This window comes from Sitophilus oryzae, unplaced genomic scaffold, assembly GCF_002938485.1.
Source record: "Sitophilus oryzae breed Bouriz unplaced genomic scaffold, Soryzae_2.0 scaffold_882_pilon_pilon, whole genome shotgun sequence".
Taxonomy (NCBI): Eukaryota; Metazoa; Arthropoda; class Insecta; order Coleoptera; family Curculionidae; genus Sitophilus; species Sitophilus oryzae.
The window spans coordinates 1,498,755-1,519,995 of NW_022147508.1; the positions used below are offsets into that span (position 1 = coordinate 1,498,755).

The 21,241-nt window shown below is 32.3% G+C and overlaps 1 protein-coding gene across 2 annotated transcripts in view; it reads right to left on the reverse strand.

Annotated features, from left to right (window-relative positions):
• Window positions 1–21,241, reverse strand: part of LOC115890528 (GTPase-activating protein) — a 57,027-nt gene that overhangs the window by 15,659 nt on the left and 20,127 nt on the right. For both annotated transcript variants that reach the window (XM_030910774.1, XM_030910773.1), the window contains exons 4-5: window positions 20,123–20,315; window positions 16,498–16,643 (exon numbers count right to left, since the gene is read on the reverse strand). In XM_030910774.1, coding sequence (XP_030766634.1) covers window positions 16,498–16,643; window positions 20,123–20,315 — 339 coding nt within the window. The remainder of the gene's footprint in view (window positions 1–16,497; window positions 16,644–20,122; window positions 20,316–21,241) is intronic.

Consider the following 21,241-nt stretch of genomic DNA (forward strand, 5'->3'; position numbering starts at 1 on the left):
TTTACAAATTGTAAGTTTTGGGTTCGTTGAAGGACTATTAGAGCTACAATTTAACAATATTTTTACAAGATACAGAGTGTCCCAAATATGTAAAAAATATTATAGTTTTATTTTTTTAAATGGAACACCCTGTATATTATTCTATTTTTAGATTCTACGATTGAAATAAAGGTAAATTTGATTTAGGTTTATCACATTTAAACCTTACCGTTTTTGAAATATTTTTAATTTTATGATATTGCAGTAAACATTTTAAGGCTTCATTTCTCCAAGGGTATCAAAGTTTTAACACTAAATATTTACTGAAGTTTATTTATTGATCAAATATTGTGTTGCAATAATAAACAAAATACTACCTTATAGAGAGTGTCTAAAAATGTATATTAACCAATGACATCGAAATAAATTAGACCCGGCGACTTACATTTTGGCGAAATCCATCATTGCCTTAGAAAATAGCATGTATGCCAAATTTCCACTTCGACCGCATTTAAAAGGAAATCTTACCTACGTATACGTACGGGGATAGCTAACCCACATTGTAAACCAGGAATTCCAAATATAGATTACGTCGTAGAATAATACTTTAAACCGATAATAATTAAAGGTAGCTTAGTATCACGAACTACTCCCAATCAGCATTAGCCGTTATTTAAATCTTCTGTAATTATAATTTTTAGATTTTAAGAAATTTAACATAAAACAATCGACAACGTCGCAACGCCAGCTGATACTGAAAACGTACGCATTTTACTATCTTTACTCCTAAATTCAGGCAGCCAACAAAACATCCAGTTCGAATTCGTTCATAAATTGCTTTACGGCGTTGCCAATGTGTTGTGGTTTTTCGAAATGTTTTATGAGGTGATTTCCAGATATTTTAGTGTTTTGTGGTATTATTTCTAGTGATTTTATTCAGAAACTATAAGACAATGGTGCGAACTTGCTTAATTTGCAAAAATAGAGACGATTTAAACCTAGAAGTTTGATTTCGAAGGTGAGTAAGGCTATGTTACATCAGTGCGGTGCCGAAAGGTAAAATAGGAAAAAATCTTTGGAAATATTAGTAAATCACACAGTTTTGGAATATCCCGTTATAAGTAATGAACCATTACATTAAGTTAGTTTCGTCACGTTTGGTTTTATTGAATATCTTGAACATAATATTTAAATATTATCAAAACCAAGTATACAAATGCGAATATTAATTTGTTGAAAAAATATATAAAAAAATTAAAGATGTCACAATTACGAAAAATGTTCAATAGTGATATACCATATGATCGAAAAAAAAACGGCGTATATGGGGAATGTCATCGATGTTCATTTCTAAGCCAACTGAACGCCTTTTTTTTCGAACATACTGATTGTTATTAGGATTTTTAGTTATTAAAGATGATTTTTAAGTGTAAAATCAAAATAGATTTATATAATGGATATTACATACTAAATACCGTATGATCGAAAAAAAAACGGCGTCAAAGACTGCTAGGAATATCAATCGAATATAATTTTGGCGAGGTCTATTTCTAGATGTCATTTATTAAAAATTGACATAAAATTTGTCAAAAACTAATACTGATTATAGAAAAATTATAAAAGGATAGAACATTTCCAGAAACACAAATCGATATCCAAAAAAAATTTTCGAATTTATATTACACCATTTAAAAATCAAATACAACCTTAAGGCGTACTACTGCCAGTAAGTGTCATTAAAAAATAAACAAGAGTAGGGGTCATGACATATCACCTTGCCAAAATTATCACCGATTGTCATTTTTGACGCCGTTTTTTTTTGATAGTATAATTTTTGTAATAGAGGAATGTATTTTTTGTTTTGTTTATTAAGACTAAAAAAAATATATATAGTTTAAAAGATAAATGGCGTCTTTGTTTAATATGTTTTATTGAATAGGTAGTTAATTATTTATTCAGTACAAGGTCCCGATTATCCGCGAAGAAACTGATCCAGAAATAAGTAAATATTTTAGAAATTTTCTTTAGTTTAACAAAGATCTTTATTATTGTTGTTATAAATAGTAATATTTTTATACCTAATATTAAATTGCAATTTGTCACGACAGTTTTAAAATATTCTCATTTTTCACCGTTGCTTCAATCAAAATAATACCATTAATTCACATAAATGTTTTATAAAAGTCGTCTTCGGCTCGTATTCATTGAACGCTTGATGGATTATATTACTACTGGAGCAATTTACAGACATTACTATGGAAATGTGCATATCATAATTTCAATTAGTTATTTTCGTATAGAAGTGATTGGAGTATAGAAGTAGTCGTTTCAAAATTTGAAGAGCCATCTAGCACAACAATATATCGTATCCAAAAATCATATTTACGAGAATATAATATTAAATAATTATATATTACAATCAAAGTAACTACGCCACTGACACACATTCTCAAGATCTCTGAACAGCGTTGCCATTCTCTCGGGAATCCTTCATGACTGCGATCAGCCGGTCTTGTTCCCACTCGCATAGAACAAGAAACGAATGTCTGATTCTGATCTTTTTCTTTTTATGAATGAAATGCCGGGTCTACTTTATTTAGAGGTCATTGATATTAACCCTCCGGACGTCGCAGATACCTATTTTTCCCGATAATTCGAAACTTCTTACTTCTGGAAACATCAGATGTTGCGCCGCTTAGTATCTTCCTGTCTCTGCATATTTTATGAGAAGTGTAAGTTTGCACATCGTTTAGGGTAGTTAGTATCTTTTTATACTCATATGCGGAGTGTCAGTCCTCGCGCGACCGTTTGTGATACTATTGTTACATCAATAATTTTATAATGTCGAACAAGGTAAGTTATTTTACTAATTTGTTTTAATTGAAAATGAGCAAATTGTGATAAAAAAGTGAATAATCGCCTTTTTTATTAAATAAGTATTATTTTTTAGATGTACTCTCCAAGAAAGATTGCAACAGCTCATGCAAGACTTTGAACGAAGATGACGAATTAACTATTGAACATGACGATGAAAAGGAAGAACGAGAAATGGATATTATAGAAAGGCAAAACCCAAAATATATTCTGATACTAAAAAATAAATTTCAGATTCTGAAGCACTGAGTACAGTATAACCAGAGGATCGACACTACAGAAATGTGATTGTTTTTTTTGCGTGTTTTATGTTATAAATTTTACGTGTATGTTTGCTATTTGTAATGAAGCAAGTCAATAAATAATTGTTATTTTGATTATCTGAAATCTGATAGTTCAAACATGGATACGTGACGGCGATCGAAATATCTATTTTTTAAAAGACCTTTAAGGGAAATTAGAAAAACGAAATCTAGTATGTCTTTAGGTATTATTATTTATTTCTAATTATACCAAATTCGGAAAATTTCGAGGCAGTGCTTCCAGTTAACGGTATTAGGTGCGTTTAGTGACTCGAGTCGAAATAATAGACACATTTGGTGTTTTTATAAGAAACCAAAATAGATTTGAGGTCAGGACGGGCCACATCTTGAACCTGTCTACTAGAATAGTTTTAATTTTTATTGTATTATATTTAGGGACTTTTTTTGTTATTCAAGCGTGAATTAACAATTTTACTGTATTGATTCAATTGATGTTTTAAAATCCTATTGTCACTGTCAACCAGTTGTACCAAGTTCAAGTTCCAGTAGTACTGTGTAATGTAAAAAAATCGTGTACCTTGTCAGTTCTTAAAGGCTTTATTAGAGAGACAAAAAAATAAATACACCTCGAAAAACACTATTTATATTTTTTTATTACGAGTAAAATTGATACTTTTTAGCGTGGCTGTACGTTTGATAATTACAGGTGAGGCATAAAACGTACACTCTTACTCTGAATACAATTTTTTCAAACATGCTATTTTTTCAAATGAAGGGTCCAGGGAAAAAACATGATAATGTTTTTTCCCTGGACCCTTCATTTGAAAATATATATATAACAGGTGCTTGCCGTGTATTCTATATTTTTACTAGGCATACATTATAGGATTTAACAACTTATTAACCCTGCAGAATCTATACATTTTTTAGGCACCAGTTAGACCTACTATAATATTGTAAAATCTTAAAATTAAGAAATTGGCGCTTATCAAGTTTTTCCCCTGGGCTCTTCAATCTAACCACGTTCACAAATTATTTTTTAAACAATGTCAAACTTGGTCAAACGTCGCCTGTAATGTCAAATATACAGTTTCGCCAACAAAAAGTAAAGTAAATTATCAATTAATTAAATTATTCATTAATTAATTTAATTTAATTAATTAACTAAATTAAAGTATTAATTAATTAATTAACTTCAATTATTAATTAATTAAATTATTAATTAATTAAATAAAATTATTAATTAATTGAATAAAATTATTAATTAATTAGATTAAGTTGTTAATTAATTAAATTAAATTATTAATTAATTAAATTAATTTTAATTAATTCTACACAAGTAATATTTAAGATAAAAACCACTCGAAATTTGTTCATTCTTTTTAATTGACACACATATTTTCGAACACTGAAAGACAATGAAACAATAACCTTAAATTATAGTTTTGATCAATTGATCAATATTAGTTTTATAAGTGCAATATTAGTTTTCCATATTAAAGTTGGTAAAGAAATATTGTTTTATTGAAAAAAGTAGGGCTCTAGATCATTTTTTAGTCAATATCAAAAGGCACAATTAAAATTTGCAGTGAATGATGAAAAATTTGATTATAAACTATGTGCATAACTTTGACCGCGAATAACTTTTAAAGGGATGCTTTTATGGAAAAACCAAAGAGACCTTTTTTGTAGAGCGATTTTGTATTAGAATATGTCTTTGTCGTGAAGCTGTAGGTTCATTTGCTTTGGAGATCCCATGTTATTTAAATGGGAAAAAGTATCATGATTCCGGCACGGTTTAAATTAAAAATTAAGAGCTTGGTTACGTTGGATACTTTTTTTAAACCAAAAACTAAAACTTCAGAGGGCGGCAGCAAAAAAATCAACTTGGGAAATAACGGACACCCTAATATATAAGTGTCGAGCAACAAGGGGTATATTCGTTGAATTTGACACTTAATGTCAGTTTTAGATTATTTTTGTACTTTTGTGCTTAGGTGGAAAACTGATGCTTTACTTTAATACTTAGGTGTTAAAATTATATTAATGTGGTAATCACTTCGCAAAAATTAATACTTTTGTGACGTGAAATTTCTAGTTTTTAACAAGTCTATTTTAAAATCATTTATATTAATACTAACTCCAAAAAACTTTTATATATGATACTTTTCAATATTACACTACATTCTATATCTGTACGCATCTTTGTCGCATAATATATATTAAAATGAATTTTTAGCCGACCTCACTCCTTAATTTCACTCAAAATTAGTGATTTGGGTCATAAATGACCTAAATACAAAATATTTTCATGGTGTCTGTCTGTCTGTCCGTCTGGAACACGATAACTCAAAAACCGCTAAACCGATTTTAACCAAATTTGGCACAAAAATACTGTGGCATCCGAGAACCTGGCCATTAGTCTTTTGTGGGGGTGGGGGGTTGGTAAGGGGGTACGGGAGGTGGTTAAAAATTTTAAAAAATCGTAACTCCAAAATTACAGTAGCTAGCGAAACGCGGTTTTCAATTTAAGATTAGGAATAATATTTGCAACAAAATTTGTAATAACATCAAAATCAGTCAAAGTCGCAGTTTTTGAGATATTCCGTGTTTCCGTAGTCTGTTTTTGAGAAAATCCGTGTGGAGAACTCCAAACTCCCATCGGACGCGACCCCAGTTGGCGGATAGGGGAAATAATAGGGCACCAAAATTGGAAAAATTCCTTTACTTTGAAACTAAAAGAACTGCCTACCAACTTTTTATTAATATATTTTAGTATGGGCGGCTATACGTGCCTCCCGGCGCCAATTTTTTGTTATGTTTCCACATAAACTTTTTTCAATAATCAATAGGTAATATAGTTTTCCCATTCGTTCGTTTTTGACACACCTTGTATAATAAACATTACTTTTTTTGTAGATTTTAAAAGTTTGAATTACACAATTTCGCCAGTTTTGATTACGTTTGTATGCTTGATTTTCAACCGGAAACTGACTGGTTTTTCATTGATCAAATTTTTGATATTTAAGGCATTTCTAGGAATAATAGTGATTCGTCAAATCTGAATACTTCGCGCTAATCCTCCTGGGAATCTCTGTTAAAAAACGGTACATAATATTATAAACATGTTATAAACTAATTTTTAAATAGATATTAGGGATTTTTACTTACTTATCTTTTTGTCTAAAAATACTAAGACTTGATTTATGTAATATAACACTTTTAATAATCATTATCACATTTATCTGATCTGAGCTTAAATAAAAGTTAAACAAATTGACAAATAAAACGATCTAATTATCTGAAATTACTTCGATGATTATAAAATATACATATAATGTCTAATTAAATAAGATTGATGCAAATAAATTAAAATAGTGAATAAATGTCATATCTAAAAATAGTCGAATTATTTGGATACTTGACTAAATTTTAGGACTTCCGTTACAATAAAACCAGGTGGCCTATATTTTTCAAAGAATATTGATTCATTCTAGGCTGGGGTTTGTCGGTGCCGCAAATTTTCAGCTTCGATATAAGTTAAAAATAAAAATCAAGTAGGCGGAATTTCCTGTTGATCGTCATTTTAATCGCACCCCCTTCCATTTTATAAAACGATCGGTACTTAATATTTTAATCGGCAATACCTGCCTATTAAAGTCGTTTTTAGGTAAAGATAGCGGCACGCAATATTTTTAAATGAGATAACACCCAATACAAATTCATTTTACCATGGATTTTAAAATAGACGGTTAATTTACAGGGTGGTCCATTAGTGCGAGGAAGTCCAATATCGCTATTGTTGACAAATACATGGAAAAAAGTTTTATACAGAAGTTGTAGAACACTGCGACCTGTGAGACCTATTGTATTTGACCCCTTTCTATGTCTGCACCCATTCTGCTATCCGTGTACCCTGCGCCAACTTATGTAGGTCCTTGATAGGATGGGAGCATAGTTCCTCCGGTTCTTATAAAATTAGTCCTTATGCGGTGTTGTCATTCTATTTCTTATTTACTAAAATTTGGTTAAGAACACTATGTCCGAAAACTGGTTAAAAACTAGAGTGGCTTTATTAATACTTTTTAAAAATACGTTTTTTCCTAAGATTAAGGATGGCAGAATAAATCTGTGAAGAAAAATTTATATTATCCTATAGAGGGTATTTTAAAAACCCTATGACAATCAGAAGTTTGTTCTTGCTTAAATCAAGTATCGATCGTAGTAATATTACCGATTTATCTTTTATTTCGAGGCGCACTATACCGGTTACTCCTCAAAAGTGGCTCACCTCGATAACTTTTTATTTTTTCAGATAAAAAAAAACGAGATTTGGTATGTTAGTATACGACATAAATTAGGATTGATTGACGCATTCAATTCTTTTCGGCCACTTCCTGTTTCCCCGGAAATGACTACAACTTTTGATTTGTAAATTGCACCTTTGGTATTTTTTAATTTATTCGATAGAAAATGACACTCTGAATAGAATGACACATCATATGTCAACTTTTGACATTTTCGCTTAAAACAAAATTGTATTTTAAATCTTAATCTAGAGTGTGAATTATTAATCAAGAAGCCTTCAAAAATAGATTTGTTCATCTAATGTTTTCCGTGTTTTGTCCTGGCTGGTTAAAAGATGTCCAAATGGTATTTTTAATTATATCTCAATTTTTTTAATGAACGAGCGTGGCTTATTAGCATATTTGGAAAAAAGCATTTTTTTACGAATAATTTGATATCACACACTTGGTATTTCGAGTCAAATTGTCATTATGAACCGCATATTATAATTTCAAATAAACCATATTCGAAAATGTCAAAAGTTGACATATGATATGTCGTTATATTCAGAGTATCATTTTCTATCGAATATAGCAACAAAATACCGAGGGTGCCATTTAAAAATCAAAAGTTGTAGTCATTTCCGGTGAAACATGAAGTGACCGAAAACAATTGGATACGTCCATCAATCCTAATTATGTCATATACCAAATCTCGTTCTGTAATCTGAAAAAAAAAGTTATAGAGGTGAGCCACTTTTGAGACGCACTCGGTATGTAGACGAACCTTTATAGAAAAATATTTGTACAATTAGTTTTTTGGTGATTCTGAGTTTAAAACCAAACCATTTTTGAAAATTATTAATTTTGATTTTTTCTTGACAAAAATTTTACACTACCTTTGCCAATTACCACCCCGTATACCTATCGCATACTCAAAACTCGCGAATTTCGAGTATGCCATAAATTTCCAACTTCAAGTTTAAAATGCGAAATAAAGTAGGTGGAGTTTCCTGCTGATCCTCATTTAGATCACACCCTCCCTGTCGCTGTTGCAATGCGTTCTCCGCGTCGTCATTACGGATGCCTGTCGCGTGTCCCGCACCGGACATCAGACGACTGTTTCGGTATGCGCCTATTCATGTTTTTATTGTTGATTGTTGTGAAATATCGTGGTTAATACGCGACCGGCATAAGAAGTTAATTAATAAAAATGTTTCGAGGCTAAGCTTGGCGTTTCGGATATGCTTATAGATACAAATTACCAATAATATTGTAATAATTTCATTAATAAAATTTATATAAAAAAAATATACTGTCTATAATGAACTAGGAGTATATCTACGAAAGAGGGGGCTATCGCTACATATTATGGATAAAAAAAATATTTTAGAATAATAATCTAGTTGGCTGCATATACACATAGTTTTATATTATAATAATATTAAGCCTGGATCAGAGTACTCGTGTACTTGGCAAACATTTGTTATTGGCATACAGGGTCCGGCGTGAGTGCGTCCGGCATCTGTAGCTCCTATAATAAACAATTTAGAAATGTTGTATAAGTGCAAACCTAAAGCATGTAACGTATAGTATGTAATGTATAGTTTATTTTTTAGGATATTTCTTGTTATTTATTTATTTATTAATATCTCTGAAACTACCAAAACATATTTAATATCTTAGAATTATGTAAAGTGATCAGAAAGGAAACCAAAAATGCAATAATATACAGTGGAGTATTCTATTTAAAAAAAAATCATCCCGATCCACTAACACTTTTTTGAGCCACCCTGTAGAACTTAAAATATTTTCAAGTTTTTTAAACTAAAGTTTTTTATTCTAGCAGCTACATATGCCTGACGCACTATTGTCGGACCCTGTATATGAAAAAATCTTCTTTAAACATACTTTAGCTTTGCACTTATACAAAATTTCTAAGTTGTTTATTCTAGGAGCTACAGTGGCCGACGCGTTATTGCCGGACCCTGTATGCGAATAACAAATTTTGCCAAGTACATGGACGAGTCGTCGATTCCGGTTATTATACAATATGATCGAAAAAAAGATGGCGTCAGCGATGGCTATGAAATGAAGATTGCTGTCATTTTTTTATGTAAAATTATATGGGAAATGTTAATGTAATTATGTAAAATTATATGGACATTTATTACGATCATACGGTATTTATTTCTAAAAAACAAATTATAAAGATAAAATTGATTAACAAACGTGTTTCAAACTAATCTATCTTAAAGAGTTTCCATAAAGGATTTTGGAAATTCCGGACAAATGAACTCTGAAAACCGGTCAAAATCCGGACGTCGCAAAAAAGAAACTATAAATTTATTTATGAACTTTTATAGGACGCAAATACCCCCAATAAACAAAATATAAACCAAAAAAACATAAATTTTTCAGGTTAAGTAGAGTAAGTATAGCTCTAGCATCGTAGAGACTAAAATATTCAACACAGTAACTGAGAAATTAATTCAACTATAACTGTAAAATACTTTACTAAGTTAAATTGTTTTTGCGGTTAGGTTTTCCGGACGCTTTTCCAAAATCACAAATTAAAACAAAATTACAAATATAATGAGTTACATACTCTCGGAATTATTTATAATGAAAATGTTAAAACTTAAAACAACGATATAGCTTACATACTTATTTTTTTACAAGCTGCTTTAAGTGTTTCATCGTAAATTAATAAAATCAACAATTATTGCTCAATATAAAACTGTTTTGTAGTGTAAGCAAATAAAGTGCATTTTTAGCTAGAAAGCTATTAAGCGTGTGTAACAAAATGTATTATTAAAATTAATAAGTTAACCTGTTTAAATCACTTGTTTTAAACTCCGTTTTATAAATAGTGTAGATGCGTTCAAAATTACGAAGTAGGTTGAATAACGATAAGACGGCAGAACTTATTTCGATTTTTAGAGAACCTGATGGCACTCCTACCTCCTACGAATTGTAGTACAGTAGGATCAAGCGATTAAGTACCATATTTCTGTTATGAGAGTTTGGTACTTTTCTTCTATTTTATAATGAATTTAATGTTTTCTTTCTGGACAATATTAGATCGAAGTTATTACTTTGTTTTTATTCCTTTTGTATTAGTCTTTTTATTATAGTTGAAAGAAAAAGATCTTACTGATTTTTTTTATTGAAAAAGAGAACAACCACGCCAGAGTTTTAAAAAGTTTAAAACAAATATAAAACAATTAATAATGTAATGTTTAAAAACGTCACGTTTTTAAATATAATATTTAAAACATTACGAATCTAATTTTTTCGATAACTTCATAATAGAAAACAATTGCATTTGTTGCAAACTTCTAGGCGGTTAAAAAAACATCATCCTAAAAATTTACTTATATTGACCTAGAATATGATCTATGTGGTGATATACTGATACTTCCAAAACCAAAGCAGGAAAAAGGACAGGAATATTTGGCCGAAAACTAAATACTCCAAACCAATGGGCACCTACCACGGTATCCTTCAGATAGAAATCCACGCTGTCGAAAAATGCGTACAACTTATCTAAGTAAAGATTTCAGTTAACGTCTCCTTAATAACAACTTATCTTAGATAGAAACTATCGGAAACAAGAAATAACCATCTTATCCTTATCAGCCTTAAGATCAACTCAGTAACCATCAATTCGAAGGTGGTCAAAGAATGCCTAAAGAAGCTGAACAAATTACGCAAAGAAAATAGTCTTCCCACTTCGGTGCCAGCCCGGACAGAAGGTAATGAAAAAACAAAGATAGAAAAGAAGCAAACACTTCACTAACTGAACCAGAACTGTTCTGCTTCCCAAATGGAAACCAACTTAAAGCAGAACTCAAGAACCTGGAAGTAACAACAATTTTCAGATTATAACGAGGTTTTTAACAGGCCACTGGAATGAACACCTCAGTAGAGTAAAGCTAAAAAACAACGACAAATGCAGATTATATGGGGAAAATGAGAAAACACCAAAACACCTCATCACTGAGTGCGCCGAGACGGCAACCATTCGTATCATAAACTTTAGTACGACTGATATCGGAGATGGAGAACTGACCTCTGTAAAACAGTCTCAGATACTGGCTTTTGTCAAAGCCCTGAAACTGTATGATGACTTGTAGCCCTAGAAAGGAGGACACAATCGATGTGTAAGCTTGCGGTGATTAACAGCCCCCTCCCATACAACCTACAATTTAGAATATGATCTACCAAAGTACGCATGCTATTCCTAGTTAACCTAGTATAAACAGTGATGAAGGAGGTGAGCAAATACTCAATGTGGTATAATAAAGAAATTTGGGTATCTACCTGGTATATACCCAGAAGGTGTAGGGAATATATCCATTAGGGGATATTGTGGATATATGCCTGGTATATACCCAATATATTCCCATTCTAAAGCGCTTGCCCTTGTAAAATTCGCTTATTCATCTAACGATTATATTATAACGCTTATGATTCTACCTAAATTGAACTGCCGGCGCCGGCGCGGCGCGGCGTTGTGATTTATTTTTTGGATAGAATTAAGGCTATTGTGCAGTATTTGTGAGTTGGTTGAGAAGAATTTGTGTGATTCAGGTAAGCTTCCTACTCAATTATTTTTATTACTAAAATAAAATGCAATTTTACCTATTTTTGTTGCAAATAAGTGGTGTCTATTTTATTATCTATTTGACTATTATTTTTTCTATCTAGCCGATTTATGGATTTTCGGATACACAGATTTGCTTTTTAGTTTATTTGACAAAAATAACGAAACTAAAAACTGACTTTATAAAGACTAGGGGATGAAAATACTAAATTTCATAAATAATTGAGTAATATGTCGATTTATGGTTTTTCAGGTACACAGATTAGATTTCAATTCAAAAGAAGCTCACATTTTGACGTCATATGCCAAAACAAAAGAGCGTGGCTTTAAAGTCACCCCATTTTGCAGCTGGATTACTTGACCCATTAAATCAGGGTTCAAACCTCACCCCAGAGCAAGAAATTGATACAATGGAGTTTATTTATAAAGTAGCCACGGATATGAAGGTTGATTCTCTTGGATTATGACATATTTAGCGAATTACCGGTCAAGATACAAATTACGGACCAAAAACGTCTTATGGAGTTGCAGTCCCTCTACATTCTACATCTCCAATTTCTTGGTGGAAAGGACTGTGTGGAACAACATAAAAGTTGCTATAAGAATTTTAACTGCTCCAGTTTCGTCGGCAGAAACAGAAAGATAATTTAAAACATTTTCTTTCATTCATCATAAAAAAAAGAAACAAATTGACAACCGAAAGAGCTGGAAAGATTACATCCATATCTCACAATTGGAAAATAAATTTTCCAATAAAAAATATCGGATATTTACCCAAACTTCAATATACCCGGTGTTTGCCCATCTCTGAGTATAAATATAATGTAGATTCCCGAGTAGATTCCAATATAATATTTTTTAGAAAATAATGAGCATTAGTAATAGAATAGGTAGTTGGCCGCAGTCACTTGATGATGTGACAAACCGTTCAAAACAAAATCCTCGTCCAGATTAACAAACAGATGGTCGAGATCGAGAAATAATAATATAAACGTTGTCGTACGGTTTCCCATTAGACAGGAATTCCACTCCTGCTAAGTGTCGGCGTGATCCCACGCGTCCTGCCGCAGTGTGGGCAGCGGCTCCGTTTTAATACCAAAATTACCTTTTACATGTGACAACGCCCACGGCACAATAATAATAATAGCAGCAAAAATACGGGAAATAGTAAAAATACTGTAAAACTCGTTTACATCGTACGCGAAGGAGACGATTAAATAATAAGTGGCGGCACCGCTAATGTTTACTTAAATAGAGGAGTACTAGACATCCTTGGATTTTAAAAAGGCAAAAGAAATGTTGCCATGTTTCATAAAATAATGGATAACAAAAAAGACCATCAAATACTAAAATAAGAATCGTGTCAATGTAAAATGATATTTTTTTCTGGAAAAAATTATGATAACAACAGTTTCAGCTGAACATTTGAAGCAAACACGTTTTCAAATTTATTATTTCAATCTAATAGATGTTTAATTTTGGTCAATTATGAAATAATGAATTGATTATTTCGATACCAAATATCTTAAGGACGGCTGCTAGTATCGATTCTTACCAAGAGACCTGGGACCGAGGGGTGCCTCACTCGGATAAAAAATTTACATGTATTGCCAAAATACCGTACGATCGAAAAAAAAACGGCGTCTAGTTGGCTGGGAAATGACGATCGATGACATTTCCCATATAAATTTACATATAAAATGACAGCGATCTTCATTTCATAGCCAACGCTGACGCCGTTTTTTCTCGATCATACGGTATTATTTTACTGCCAAGCGAAAATGTATATACAGGGTGTTTCAAAACAAATGCGAAAAACTTCAGGGGGTGATTCCTTATTCAAAATAAAGGGTAGTTTGCTTCATAAACGTTGGGTCAAAAGTCAACCATTAGGGAGATATTGCGGTACAAAGATGGCGGAAAAATAATGTTTTTATTTTTTATCTTGAAAACGAAAAGAGATAGACTAATAAAATTTTATGGAAGCATTACTGTTATGAAAACACACTTTCTGTTAATTTTTTCACTTTTTTAAAATTAGTGGAAGGGGTTAAAATAAACTACCCCTATCATTCTTGTTAACGAAATTTAAAGAAAAATCTTATCAAACACATGCAAAAAAATTAATTTGGATAGTTTAGTTTGTTTAGAAACTTTTTTATCTCTTGTATTTTTTTGATAAAACTCACCGATTTGAAATTAAAAAATAAAATGTAAAGCATTACATGTCAGCACAAAAAACATTTTCTGATAAAGAATCTAGTGGGCTGCTGTAATTTTTTTAGGAAAAAATCTAGTCGGCCGCTGTTACTTTTTAGGATAGGATTTTCCTAATATTATTTTATTTGACATTACTCTACTGCAATACGTTATTATCTAGATGATTATTATTATCGTTATTATCACGAGATTCTTAATCTAAAAATGTTTTTTGTCCTGACATATAATGCTTTACATTTTATTTTTTAATTTCCAATCGGTGAGTTTTATCAAAAAAACACAAGAGGTAAAAAAGTTTCTAAATAAACTAAACTATCCAAATTAAAGCATTTGCATGTGTTTGATAAGATTTTTCTTTAAATTTCGTTAACAAGAATGATAGGGTAGTTTATTTCAACCCCTTCCACTCATTTTAAAAAGTAACAAAATTACCTGAAAGTGTGTTTTCATAACAGTAATGCTTCGATAAAATTTCATTAGTCTATCTCTTTTCGTTTTCAAGATAAAAAATAAAAACATTATTTTTCCGCCATCTTTGTACCGCGATATCTCCCTAATGGTTGACTTTTGACCCAACGTTTATAAAGCAAACTACCCTTTATTTTGAACAAGGAATCACCCCCTAAAGTTTTTCGCATTTGTTTTGAAACACCCTGTATAATTCGAACGGTTAAGCGGCGTTTATACGATGCAAATCTTGTTTGCCCAAATACTTGATTGCAAGTACTTGCAATTGAACATTTTAAAATTGTATGTTTACACTAGTCAAGTTATTGTGCAAGAACTATGGATACCACAGAGATTGTTAACGTGGTGCAAATATTTTATATCATACGTTAAGTGACGAATTGCGTATTTTGTTAGAAAAAAAGAAAAATCAAAAAGCAACCAAATAAAACCATGGATAAATCTAAAAATTATTAATTCCAAAACGCTTTCAGAGGTCTCTGATATTTTGATTTCTATAGTGTACACTAAGATGTACACTTCTGACGTTCTACAAACATTTGTGCTTTTTGTAAATTGTTAAAAACCTTGCATCGTGTAAACGCTGCTTTAAACACCCCTCGCCTGGGACACTATACATCTGGGCCCGAATTCTGTAACTTATATGAGAAAAATACTTTAAACTTTCTATGTGCTGTATGCCTATTGGCGGTAGACAAACAGAAGTATGTCCTTGTCCCTTGTGGACATACTGCTGTTTATTTGTCATTGCCAGATTAAGTGTTTTTTTTGTGTACAACTTATCTATTTTTTAATAATACTACTCAAAATAATGAATGGTACTACGACTGGGGATCTTGTCGTTGGGAATACAGACCGTGGTAGCAGAAAAAGAAAGAAATCTCACACTAAAAGTCAGCCAACATCATCATAACTAGATTTTTCGCATGTAGATGTACTATTTTTATGATTTTTAAGTACACTAGTTTTTCGGTAAGCTTCTTGTAAAAAGCGTAGCAGTTCTTTGTATGCCAAAATGGAATTTGTTTGAAAAAATGGATAAAATGCATCTAGAAAGTCAGCTCCTGAAATATTGTTCAAAACATCGAAAACGCTGAGAAGCGTCTTCAACATTTCCTTCATAAACTCAACAATAGGTTATGAAATTCACGTAACATTGACATTTTTCATAGTTTTATCCACATTTGACTATTAGATACCTAAGAAATTGTGATGCTGCCAATATGTGCTCAACGCGTATCCACAAAACAATTCGTATGGCATGAGAATACCAAAATCTAGTCTTAGCGTTCTGCTTAACGATTCTGCTTAACAACTTCACTAGTCACTTTGAAAGCGTAACGTTTTTCTGTCAAAGTTCCAGAATTCTGGATCATAAAGTCCCGGCGATTAATGTAATTCCCGTGATTACGTAAAAATGGCGAAAATACTTCTGTTTCCGTCCACTTCAAAACAATTAAGAAACTTGTAGATGGTGCCCCTTTCAAGTAGATGTCATACTAGCACTGAATTCGAACTTCTGATGTCAATTAACACCCAGGCACAAATTTTCATCCAAATATCGACGTTATTTCAGAAATTATTTAGAAAAAAAAACGAAATTAAACATGAACTTCTAAAACACTATCTCTTCAAAACGAAACAGTTTAGGAAATTAATTTATACAAACTTTTTAACTTATTTTATCTGCAGAATATGCTACCGAAGTTTCCCGATTACAATTCGGACCACCCTGTATATTTAGCCATAAAGTATGTGTTGTATTAACAGAAGAAAAAAAATATTTAAAACAACTTACGTGACACTGCTGATTTCCACAGCCGCCAGTGACTTTATCACCGGAACTACTTTGCCGCAGTCCAAGAAGATCCTCACCAATGGTTGTGCAATCTCCACCTTATTTATTATCTCTCCTAAAATATACACTGGCGTGGCTGTGATAGGCTAAAATCGAAAATAAATAACAGTTTATTACTAAAAATCAAAAAATTTCTATAAGGACTATTTACAGAACTAATAATTCTGTAACGTTCGGTACAGCTTTGGTTTAATGACATTTAATTACATTATAAAGCACTAAAAAGTAGAGATGAGCAAGAAATCGCAAACTGCGATTCAATCGAGCGAATCAATTCAGCGATTTTAAAATTGCAATTGCAACCTGCGATTGGCCCATAGAAAACTGCGATTGCGATGTCTTCTATTTGCAAGTTTCAATTTAGGCAACCTGCATTACTATAGCTGCGATTTGCGACTTTGTTGTGACTTTGCTGCGATTGTGATTTTGTAAACTGGGACCGTGATTTCTATCTGCGAGTTTGAATTTTTAGGAGTTGCGATTTGCGATATTGTTGCGAATGTAATTTTGTGGTCTATTGAAGCATTTTATAGTAAACTGTGATTGCATTTTCTCTCTGATATTATGTATGTATAGAGAAGATATTATTTTCCTAGGGCCACGATCATAATATACCAGGTGTTTCTCAAAAGTGTTTTACCCGAGGGTTCACCCCTATAATTTTTTTATTTTTTTTTCTGATAAAAAACGAGATTTGGTAGGCTATGACATAGTATATGACATAAATTAGGATTGATTGACGTATTCAATTGTTTTTAGTCATTTCCTGTTTCACCGTGACCTACAACTTTTGATTTTTAAATAACACCCTCGGTATTTTTTTTACTTTATTCGATAGAAAATTACACTCTGAATAGAATGGCATATCATATGGTAACTTTTGACATTTTCGCTTAAAAAAATCGTATTTTAAATTTCAATCTAGAATGTTATGGCTGTGTTAAAAACACTAATTTTAATCAAGATGCCTTGGAAAAATAAATTTGATCGTCTATTGTTTTTTGCGTCTTGTCCTGGTCAGTTAAAAGATGCCCAAATCGTATTTTTAATCACATCTCAATTTTTTCAAATGGAACGGAAAAAAAGTGTAAATTTTAATTTTTTTCGGTTAGTCATGAATTTGACATTTTCTAAAATATTTTGATTTGTTCTTAAATCCAAAAACTGATGCTTAAATATACTGATTGAGAAATCTATCTAAAGATCGATAGTATAATGTTTAATACTAAATTTTCAGATAATTCAATAAAAATTAAATAAAAAATTGGATAAAACAATGTCTAGTGCGTGGACGTAGTCGTTAATTGTCTTAACATTCACCCACTTTTTTTCACCAACGTTAATTTTTTAAATTAATTGATATTGGTTCAATATAACAATTTATCAAGGGTTTGAAGATATTCATATTCTTCACAAACTTGCTACATAGAAAAAAATCTAATAAACCATAAAAAAACTTGTTGAATTAACTAACTACATAAACCGTTATTAGAATGTATTATAACGAAACGATTCTACCCACGTGTGATTTATTTATTAAATCACCCACTTAAATATGTAACGTCTTTAGAATTGTCGGACGCAGACAAAGGAAAATTACATTTGATTTGAAAAATATATAGGAAACGCGCGATATAATTTTACAATACTTGAAACTAAATTACTTTGATTTAAAACAAAACCAGAGATTGGTTTGCAGAAATACAGGTACGATAGTCTTTTAGTACCATATTATACAAGACGGTACATGTTATTTCACTAGATTGCTAAAAATCTTGCTAAAAATGCTTTTGCGGATCAGAATCTAGCAGAGATTAGTTTTGTAGTTTATGTTTCCTTGTTACAGTCCGTATTAAATATTTTAATAGAATAAAGGTTTACTAGATAGGTCACATTGCCCTTTTATTGGAGCATCAACACAACGCTTTTTGACAGGACGTTTTCCGGTTGACACGATACAAATGTACCTGCATCACATCCACTGGCACGCTGCTTGGATGGTATCAAATGTTTTGAGCAGTGAGGCGCGCAGCGTCAAAGTGTACTTAATCCAAGGATCTTTGGCTTGGCTTTAAGTGTGCTTTAAGCCAAGTCAAAAGTGAGACGCGCGAAACATCCATAAAAGTTGTTTATATGGCGGCATCCGGTTGACTTGAACCAAGAAAACTTTACATAAGTCCAATTGGAAGGATTCGTAGCATTAAAGTAAGTTGGCAGTCAGCCTACTTACTTCTTTTAATTCTTCCTTCTTCATACTAGGCGAATCGCCGGTTTGGTTTCGTCGTCTCTACCGGTTAGACTGACAAGTTGTCGCTCCATCGTTTTCGTGGACGTCCTAAGCTTCTGCGACCTAGCGATGATTTGTCGCGTGCAACTCTCACTATCCTTATGTTGTCCATTCTGCTGATGCGCGTTCCATTCTTCCTTTCTACTGAAGTAACCCACTCATTTTCATTTTCCACCTTGCATGCTCTTACGCTTTCATTTCTCTCCCTATCCAAAAGCGTCTTTCCAGCTATTCTGCGTAGTACTCTCATTTCGGTTGTCTCTAGTAGTTGTTCAGTGTTCGCTGTATCAGGTCAAGTTTCTGCAGTGTATGTCATTATTGGTCGCACCGTTGCCTTGTAAATTCTTGCTTTAGTTTCCACCTCAATGTTTTTATTTCGCTATATTGTGTCACTCAGGCATCCTGCTATTCTGGTTGCCTTCGTTGTCCGTTCTCGCACCTCCGCCTCTACATCACCATATCCTGAGATTTCTATGCTTAGATACTTAAACTTCATTTCTTGCTGGATAACATTGCCCTCGACTTCCAGTTTGCATCTTACTTATTTAGATGTTAAAAAGCCTTCTAACTCGCCTTAGATAAAACAGTCCAGGGCAGGAATTTAGTAAGAACCAAATAAAAAGTAATGTAGAATATTCCAAAACACGAATGACTTCTATCAGGATTTACGACCTGAATTTTAAACTATTCATTATGATTCTTTAAGCTGTCATATTAAAAAAGCAACCAGAATTAAGAGAAACCATGAAAAAAAACAGTAGAAAATATCAATTCTCTTGAAATGCGTAGTAGAACGAACATAGAAATATAGCTTGAAGACATTGAGTAAAACTGCCCGAAAATACGTGTACCTGGGAGGATTGTAGATGAAATACAAAAAAAATACAGTACACAGTAGAAGCAATTGATATTTATCGAAGTAGTACACTAACCTATTGGTCATAGCACTGCCTCGAATATCGATCCTTCTCCGAGCGTTTATTTTGTCGACAAAAGTATTGTTTGTTATTTTAATAAATTTTAATATGGTGCATCTATGTAGCATTGTGTATCTTTTAGCCAGGCCACACACAGAAAGAGCAAAACAGTTTTAGTCACAACCATTTTTGACTAAATATGTTTTTATTCTCGCTTAGCCACAATGAGGCTGATCAACGTCGAGCGCTGGATCGTCGTTTTATTATAAAACATTTTTAGTTACAACGCGTTCTGTATCTGCTGCCGTCCGTATTTAATTGAATATTTTATTAGGAATCATTCATAACAACAATAGATTACCTGCATATGAGCGCTCTGCAATAGCAGATTCCTGAGCTGATCGTAAACGGCAGCAGGAAACACCCTGTCTTCGGTGTATTGGATCTGCAGTCGTAAGGAACCGAGACTGTTATCGCTGGACAGTCTGGTACCGGGCGGCGTCGAATTGGTCAACGATGGACGGTTTTTACTAGACCGGGGTTGTAGAAAGTACCTGAAACAAGGAAATGATTACTTTAAAACAGGATAAAATCACAGTATAAGATTTATGGCCCAATTTTATTCCATCCAGTAAAAAGAAGACTAATCTGTAGGATTTTTTCGTTTATTTAACTAAATTTTCTTTAACTTAGCTAATGATGAACATGAGAGACTGATACAACAAAAATTTTCTTCTGTTACTCATTACTAATTTTTTAAACCCCTTGCACATAATACCTAGAGAAAGTACCTCTAAAATTTACTTTTGCAAACTGTAATATTTTTTCTACAAGTGTTTAATATTAATATGAATGTAGAATGTATGGGAGGGGAGCTAATCACCGCGATCTCACAGCGTATCCCCCTTTCTTAAATTATAATGGGTTAATTACAGTACACAGTAATTATAATTTACTCATCATACAGTCAAAGGCTTTGATAAACGTCAGTATCTGAGATGGTTTCACAGAGGTTAGTTCTTCATCTTCGATATCAGTCGTACCAAACTTCATGGCAAGAATGGTTGTGGTCTCGGTGCACCCCGTGATGAGGTGTTCTGGTGTTTCCCCGTTTTCTCCACAGAACGTGAATTCGCCCTTGTTCCTTAGTTGTTCCTTCAATCTACTGAAGTGTTCGCTGAAGAGACAGTGTCCCGTTAGAAACCCTGCGACAATCCCAAGAAGATTGTAAGAACAATCTTAAATCAAGTAAAACTTTGATTTTTCTCGTAATTTCTGAGAAATATCTTTCAGTGTCTCAAACCGTTGGACGATTCCCATTCCAGGTTACGAATAGAGTGTCTCAGATTCTTTGGTTCTGCTTTAAGTTGGTTACCACTTGAGAAACAGAATGGTTCTGGCCTAGTTAGCGAAGTGTTCGCTCCTTTTCTAGCTAGATCGTTTGCTTTTTCATTGTTTTCTATCCCTTGATGGACCGCCA